Raw genomic sequence first — 8486 nt, forward strand, 5'->3', positions numbered from 1 at the left:
TCTGCTGCCCTCCGGTACAGCTGACAGGCTCAGGCACTCCCTGCAGCCAGAGACCTGGACAGCTAAAATTTTAGCTAAAATTTAGCTAAAATTTCAGGTTATTCTTCTACCTGCAACATCCTGTATTTTTGATCTGAAAAACATTTTTGGGGAGAGCACAGCAATCAGCGGTCTTTTGCAGAGAGGCCTTAAAGAATAAGAAAACAAGATCTAACTGTCAACAGCAATACTTTAGGCTGGATATTAGAAAAACAATTTCTAGCTGCTTGGGAACTAAACCAACACAGGAACAAATTAAGTAATGAAACTGCAATAATTTGTTTGGGATACTAGGGATAGGCTACACAAACATTCTCCATCGTGGAAAGTGCAAGCATACTTAACCTTGCCTCACTGAAGGCAGTAACCAGATAGGTCACCTCCCAATTCTATGATACAATACAATACTCAACTTTCTAAACAGACATTAGTGAAGAGTGTCATCTAGTGGTCATAATTAAGAAAAAATTCTGGTGATAATCTCAAATGCAAGGAAAAGTAGCAATAAGTTTTTAACAATACTTTCTAATAACTAGCCATTCATTACTTGCATTTAGTGATTTTAAAATAAGAAAATATACATTAGAATAATTACAGATTTAAATGTGATACTAAAATGTTAATATTATAGGACCCAGTAATCAACGAAACTAACTTTCCTTTTCTTTATATAGTTTTATAATTTTAGAGTATTTCCGTATGCAAAAAGTACAGAAAAGGGAAGAACTAGGAACTACCTAGGGAGGAACAACCCCAGGCAACAGTACACGCTGGAGGCTGACTGGCTGGAAAGCAGTTTTGAGGAAATGACCTGGGGGTCCTGGTGGACAGCAAGTTGACTATGAGCCAGCAACGTGACCTTGTGGCAAAGGCGGCCAGTGGTATCCTGGGCTGCATCAGGAGGAGTGCTGCCACCGGGTCAAGGAAGGTGATCTTTCCCTTTCTCCTCAGCACTCGTGAGGCCACCTCTGGAGTGCTGAGTCCTGTTCTGGGCTCCCCAGTAAGACAGTGACATGGAGCTACTGGAGATAGAGTCCAGAGAAGGGCCAGTAAGATCATGAAGGGACTGGAGCATCTTGCATGAGGAAAGGATGAGTTGGGACTGTGCAGCCTGGAAAAGAGAAGGCTCGGGGGGATGTCATCAAGGTGTACAAATATCTGAAGGGAGGGTGTAAAGAGAATAGAGCCAGGCTCTTTCCAGTGGTGCCCAGTGGAAAGATCCAGTGGTTCCTCCTGAATGTAAGGAAACACGTTTTCACTGTGACGGTGACTGCGCATGGCAACAGGTTGCCCAGAGAGGTAGTGGAGTCTGCATCCTCGGAGATACTCAAAAGATGTCTGGACACGGTCCTGAGCAACCGGTTCCAGGTGAGCCTGCTTCAGCAGGGGGGCTGGAAAAGATGACCTCCAGAAGACCCTTCCAACTACAACCCTCTGTGATTCTGTGAAAATGCTGTCTTTGTTGAGGACAAATATAAGGGGAAAACTGACCAAATGCACAAACAGGAAAACGTCTTTTCTCTACAACAAATTGTGATATTGTATGTAAACAAAAACTATTTTCCCATCAGAAGTCTGATTTTTACATCTCAACTATAAGCAATAATGCTTCTTGCATTTAGCTGTCTCCTACGTATTTTGAAAAAATTGGTAAACCACTTTGCATTGTTTTTCTTTAACTAAAGGATTACAAAGAACAGCAATTTTCCTTCCACCTCCTTCCTTCCTCCGCTTTCTTGGAGCTATTTCCTCTGTCATCCATATGAAGAGTGTAACATTATTATGAGCAAACTGGAGAAGAAAGAAGGCAAGATGGTCAAACAACAAAGTTACGCTCTGGTTGAATGGATAAAGGTCAGTATCTTCCCCTTCTCCTGTGCAGGTCCATCTGTAGGTGGGGATGTAAATTTTTGGGGAGGGGAGAGTAAGTAGCATGTATGTATACGTACGCTAGCAACACCAGCATAATCAAACTGTGAGGACTTGTGTTGCTGAGCAGAGCAAATTCCTGATAACAAGCAGAGTGGCAGGGCTTTAGCTATGGGGACCAGGAGCTAGCTGGGGGGAAGGAGTGTCTGCCTGAGGTACGAGATCTGGAGGGCAGTGTTAAGAGAGCTGGGGCTGGCACAGCCGGAGCAGTGCAAATGTTTTGCAGAGTGTACAGAAGAGATTTCTGTGGTCAGGGAAAGCTAGGTATATATGTTCGGAGCAGGCAAGAAGACAGGGTTATATGTACGTGTGTGAATGGGGAAGCAGGAACAGGACACACTTCAAACACTGGAGGACCACTGAAAAGGAATGCCATAATCTGGTAGTACCAATCATAGTGAGAAACTCTGTCCTAACAAGCAGTTCTGCAAATGGATGATTTGATCCCATATATTCCTTAACGGGCGCCAATTCACCTTTTTACTTGTCTTAACAAGTTTGACACTTGCTTTAATTTTTTTTTTTTTTTTTTTTTTTTTTTTTTACAACCAACTATATTTAAGGGCAAACTCAGACTGCCTTTTTAAAGGTGACAGCTCATATATAGCTTGTTTGTGGGAGAAATATTTAGAGCTGGCTAAAACCAAATGTACTACTTCTCAGTAAGACTGAATGAAATCAAAGAGCAGCTGGATTATCTACTTTCCAGATATTTCTACCCCTTATTGTAAACAGAAATGGAATAATCCACTTTATACACAAAGCATGCATGGCCACACTTAACTGTTTAACTTGGATAACAAAGCAACTATACGATACAGATAGGATATCATGTACACAGGCTTTCAGAATGCCTTTTTCAGCGCCTTGTAAGGAGCAGAACTTACCAGCAGATGTAAAATATTTTTAGGACTTTTAAAATTGTAACAACTGCATACAAATATAATTCCCATATATCTATTAAAAATGTATCTAATTAAAGTATCATTGGAACTTTTTTGTTTCGGGTATGGTAGAAGAACAAAAAAGTAAACAGTGATGAAGAACGAATCCAAACAATTACTGATCTGTTGACTTACCTTTAATGACAGGGAGCCAGCAAGAAAGAAGTGGTCCACATCAATGACAGAGGCGAGGAAGCCAGCCAGAGTGACCTCAGTGAAGTCACTTTTCTTCCTGAGTCCAATCACTATTGCCCAGGACCACATTCCTAGTATACCATGCACTGCATTATCAGAGAAGGCTCGGAGCCAGTCATTTTGCTGAATGAAAGAAAACTGCAGAAGTCTGTCTGCTACAAAGCAGAATATCCCCAAACCTAGACTAGAAATAACTGAAGCTGTGCTGAAAGTTTGGAGAAGAGCATGGGCCTTTTCAGTCTCAGATGCCATAGCAAAAACCATGTCACAGCACACAAAATGTCATCAGGATATACACTGTGCATTGTCCTTTGTATCATCAGTTGTTCTGTAAATGTCAGAGAACAAAAAGAAAACTATTAAAGAAAAAAATCCATTAGCACAAAGCATTTGTTATCACAGCTACAACTTAGAATAAAAAAAACCAATTTCAACGCTTGCATTTAATATTCCTAGGGAATCTTTGATTTCAGTTAATTTGTTGACTTGAACACTACAGCTCTGAATTAAAACACTTGTCCTGTTTTAATTAGAACAAGCACGTTTGTAACATGGAAAGCTCTAACTCCACTTTCTGAAATCTTAAGTTTTACGGAGTAATTTGAAACATGTCTATGGTAATACATTGAATATGTTTCAAGATTCCTCCTGGTCTTAAAGACATGATATTCATCAAATTAAATCCTTTACACTGTGACAACAAAAAAAAGATTCAATTTGGAGGATTCTCACTGACACTCAAAAATCCCAAATGTCTCTATGCAACAACTGTTAAAACTGAGTTTCTAATCTATAATCCAAAACACTATTTTCATTTACATACTTTGTAAACATACATGTTATCACCCTGGTACCCCTCTCTGAGCAACTCCTTGTTTAGTTTGGAGACTGACACGTAGAATAAGCATTAAGAAAACCAGAACCACTAAAACATCTTCACTATTTGTCATAAACACAAAGACAACAACCATTCAGTCAATCAGAAGTAACCAAAACTAACTCCTTACAGAGCAAAACTACATATGCTTTTCCTCAGTATGTGCACCAGCAGCAAACTCTGTTACTTTTAAGACTTGTCTATTGCCTGCCACATTACCTTCATAACAGCTCTTTTTGCAGAAAAAAAGAAAATTAACTAATCCCAGTCATTTTACTTTTCAAAAGTTGACCGTTGTAATTTGAAAATAAAGGCACTGTTATTAGCATTAATAATCACTTAAAAGTCCTTAAAAACTATTTATGTTATGTAATTGTTATGAAACCCTCTTGTACAAGGTGATTTCTTGGGAATAATTATTGTCCTTAAATAACTGCTTGACACCTCAAAAAAAAAAAAAATCCAAAAATAATTCAAGATCTTAAAGACACCCCCACCCTACTCCCAAGAAGCAATTATAGGACACCCAAATTACAAAGAGGTACTCATTTCCATCATAACATTAAAAAGAACACTTTTGAAACAAAAATCCTCATATAAATGATGTATTCCCTAGCTTTGTTTCGTTAAACACACTGAAAAGCGGTCTTTGAAGGACAGTATCAATTCTAACTGTCCCAACTGTTATGCTCTTCTGTCTTTTTGGGGAACCATGGAGATAGACCACAGTTTCAAAGCCTACACCCTATCGAAAAATGGATTCTTCCCAAGAGGTTGCTATTTCTCTGTAATACATTAAATCTTGATAATCCTTCTTCTTACAGTTCTATCAGGTAAATTTTTATTCTAAATGGGCTTTTTATGAGTATATTAGACTTCCTTTAAAAACAAATACTTCTAATAATGTCGACACATAATAGTTTATTATTTTAAACACATTATTGATTATAAACCCCAGAAAATATAAAATGTTTCTTCTAGCTTATTTACATGCCTGTTTATTGTAGAATTATCCACAAGACATGACTACTGGCATTGACCTTTACAGAAAAAAAGCCCACTGAAGCATTTATTCGGAAAAGGTAAAAAAAAAAAAAGAGAAGAAAGTATGAATAATACATGGACTTTGCACACAGATGAAAAAAAGTGGGTCAAGTTTGGAGTCTGTTAACCATGACTGTGCCTCTTCTGAATGAACATGTAGACACAAAGTATCTCCTGAAACTCCGGAACTGCCATTTTCTGGTGTGTGACTTTACAATATACAATACATTTCTGAATAAATTGCATTTTAAGGAACAAACTATGATTTCCTCACAAACGTTTCTTCTATATAACCATCATGTCAGATTGGATTTTATTTAAAATTACCATAAAATCTGTGTAAGAATCCAATCTGGGAAGAGCTGATGTAGCAACGTACCTTTAAAAAGCACAACAGTATTCAGAATCAAACTTACCCTAGGACTAGGACATATTTTTTCCATTGCAGTTGCCTTATTCCAGTAGGAAACATGGTCTATGCCTCAGTGTTGAGCCTCCGTGCTTTCTGAATGCAGTCTGCCCAGTCCAATGCAGGAAAGACCAAACACCATTTGTTCTATCCTAAATAAATTGAACCAGGCAGCAGTAAGCACCGATACTACACAAAGCTCTTCAAACTCTCTACAAAACACATATGAAAACTGAACAATAGTAAAAAATACAGAAAGAAGCAACATCTTTTCAATGAATTCCTGAACGGAGCTAGAAGCAACTTCAGCTAGGGCTTAGAAGCTCTGTTAAAGAAAGCAGGAAAAAAAGACCATAAAACAAGAGAAGGGCACCAATAAAGATGGAACAAGACAATAATTAAAAGATAATAAAACCCAACGTCGTAAAGTCAGAAAAGGGCACTTCCAGTTTTAAGCTTCTGTTTTAAGTAATTGCATTTCAGAATATATAGACATCTATTTTAACAGATGTGTGCCTGAAAGAACTGTGTGTCTGAGAGATTCCTACCTAATGAACATTTAAAAGTCACATTCGGGGATCTCTTTTTAATTTCATTCCATCAATTAGTGACCTTGGAATAGATAAACAGAGACCTATAAATTCAAATAGCAACAGAGGTTTGTGTCAGTTCTGTGGTAGGCTTACACTGCTTTGCTATGGGTATTATTAACATGTGCATAAAGTATAGAGGAAAAATATCACTACAGACTTAAAAAAAATCCAAAATGAGTATGATTTGAGAATTACGTATTTAACATGTGAAAGTATAGAGGAAAAATATCACTACAGACTTAAAAAAAAATCCAAAATGAGTATGATTTGAGAATTACGTATTATGAGTGAAATAAAGGTAGCAATGCCAACTGGAAAACAAGGACAGTATGTGAATGGGTGTCTCTGAGCCAGAATGAGGAACAGAAAGCAAAAATATGGCTTCAGATTACCCTTAGTCAAGAGCTATGTCTGTGGCATAACAGCTCTTTTTGAACAGTCTGTCTCTGCCATCTTTTATAGACAAAAATGACTGCTCTGTATGTAAAAACCAAGTCACATTCCCAGGTACAACGGCATAAGTATAAACATTCTGCAGATCAAGACTGAAATCAGACTAGAAAAAGCAAAACTCTGTTCAACCAAAATAATCTCTGAAATTACAATTTTTAATATAAAACTAGAAACTGTATTTGTTTTGTCTGAAAAATAATGATTTTCAGACCGTTTACAAAATATCACAATAAAGTATCATAGGTTTTTCTATCCTATAAATCTCAGAAAGCATAGTTGTGGAACTTACATTCTTGTTAAAACAGAACAGTGGGAAACGTATTACAGAAGAATGCTTAGAAACCTATGGGTGGTCAGTACAGTTAACATATTGAAGGAAAGATTTAGGTTGGGTTTACATAAAACACATGCACACAGCTGATAGAGTAACACTGCTTAGAGTTATGATTTCTCATGACATTTTTATATCAGATAAAGCATTATGCATATTCTCCTCCTATACCCAGAAAATGCAATTTTGCTGATATACTTAATTTCATTTAAGGAAATTATAAAAATCATTTTAACAAACGCACAGTTAACATTGTAAGTTACTGACCCAAGAAGACCAAAGCTGTAAATATGCATTTGGGGAAACAGTTGACACTAAGAGGCCTTTCAACTCACGGTGTAAGAGCAAAACAAAAATCCAATGGCTAAAATTATCATTTAGAAATATTGCTCTCCAAAATTTTTGCCCTAATTTTGCAAGAAGTTATCAGGTACATGAATACATACAGGAATTTAATGCATAAAAATAGCAGAATTATGCACTTTATGCAAGAAGTCAAAAGATCGCAGTAGTCGGTTACAATTCTATAGTCTCCTAAAAAAACATTATTTGAGATTGGATGTTAATTTATATGAAAAGCTCCATAAAGTACAATTACCATTTAAGACACGAGCTCAAACCTTTAATGTATTATCTCATGGAAAAGCAGATCCAAGCCTAAAACAATCTGTGAAGAACTGATAATGCAAATATTTTTGGGTCAGATAATTATAATGCATTATTGGGGCTGGAGGGTGGAAGGAGGCTGAAGAGGAAAGAAGCAAAAGCATGCAAGAAATCTGTAGGATTTTACCAAGATACTGAGGAACAAACTGAATTAGACCCACAAAGAAATTAAGAAAACCACCCACCCAAACAAAACCCCCATAAAATCAGCATTTAATTAAATTGTTTATTTCAGGGACCATAAATTAAAGTGTTTGAAAAGAGATACCAAGACACCAAAATGTAGACCTTCTCCTTAATGAGTACTTTGGAACTGAGATGCACCTAAAAGAAAGAGTTGAAAGAATTATCCTAAAAGTATTTAGTAACTAGAAACAGACCACAGTACTATCCAGTGGAAGAAAAAATCATTTGTCATCCTAGACAAAAAAAAAGGGGGAAGAAAAAAGCATGAGCAGTTTATGTATTACCATCATTAACTACAACAGCATTCGGATCATAAACAGCTAATCCAATTTAAGATTAAAATACAATCAATATGTGTAACTAAAGAGAGAGACGAAGGAAGAACAGGCATGCGGCAGACAGACATGTAAAACTACAGAGATCAGCAACAATTTTTATGTCTTGAGGAAAGGGTATGCTTTGTCGCAACACCCAGCACCAAACCCCTTATCAGCCATCTCCTCAGTCATTAAGAAACAAAAATGTACTGTCATCCTTACCGCAAAAACAGAGCCAAGAGTGTTAGGGAGCCTCACATGTAAGTGACATGCTTGGCTTTAGGTAAAGCACCACACCACCGTTTATGTTAAGACCTGACACGACATATGGGTACCTATATTAATAAAACAGGAATTTGACGCTGGCTCCTGTCAGACTGCTACCACAGTCTTCCCCCGCTTTAGCTTCTTCTCAGTAAAACCCATTGCATTGTAAACGCCCCAGGGTCCCCTCACCAACGGACCCCCGAAACCCCAACACCGCGGCAGGCAGCCCGGAGCCA

At 37.4% G+C, this 8486-nt stretch overlaps 1 protein-coding gene across 1 annotated transcript in view; it reads right to left on the minus strand.

Moving 5' to 3' along the window:
• Positions 1-5557, minus strand: part of TMEM267 (transmembrane protein 267) — a 15329-nt gene extending 9772 nt beyond the window's left edge. Inside the window, exons 1-2 of the mRNA XM_009274542.2 lie at positions 5445-5557; positions 3048-3435 (exon numbers count right to left, since the gene is read on the minus strand). Of these exons, the coding sequence (XP_009272817.1) occupies positions 3048-3371 (324 nt within the window). The 5' untranslated portion in view covers positions 3372-3435; positions 5445-5557. The remainder of the gene's footprint in view (positions 1-3047; positions 3436-5444) is intronic.
• Between the last annotated feature and the right edge of the window lie 2929 nt (positions 5558-8486).

The sequence above is a fragment of the Aptenodytes forsteri genome, unplaced genomic scaffold, assembly GCF_000699145.1.
Source record: "Aptenodytes forsteri isolate BGI_AS27 unplaced genomic scaffold, ASM69914v1 Scaffold176, whole genome shotgun sequence".
NCBI lineage: Eukaryota > Metazoa > Chordata > Aves > Sphenisciformes > Spheniscidae > Aptenodytes > Aptenodytes forsteri.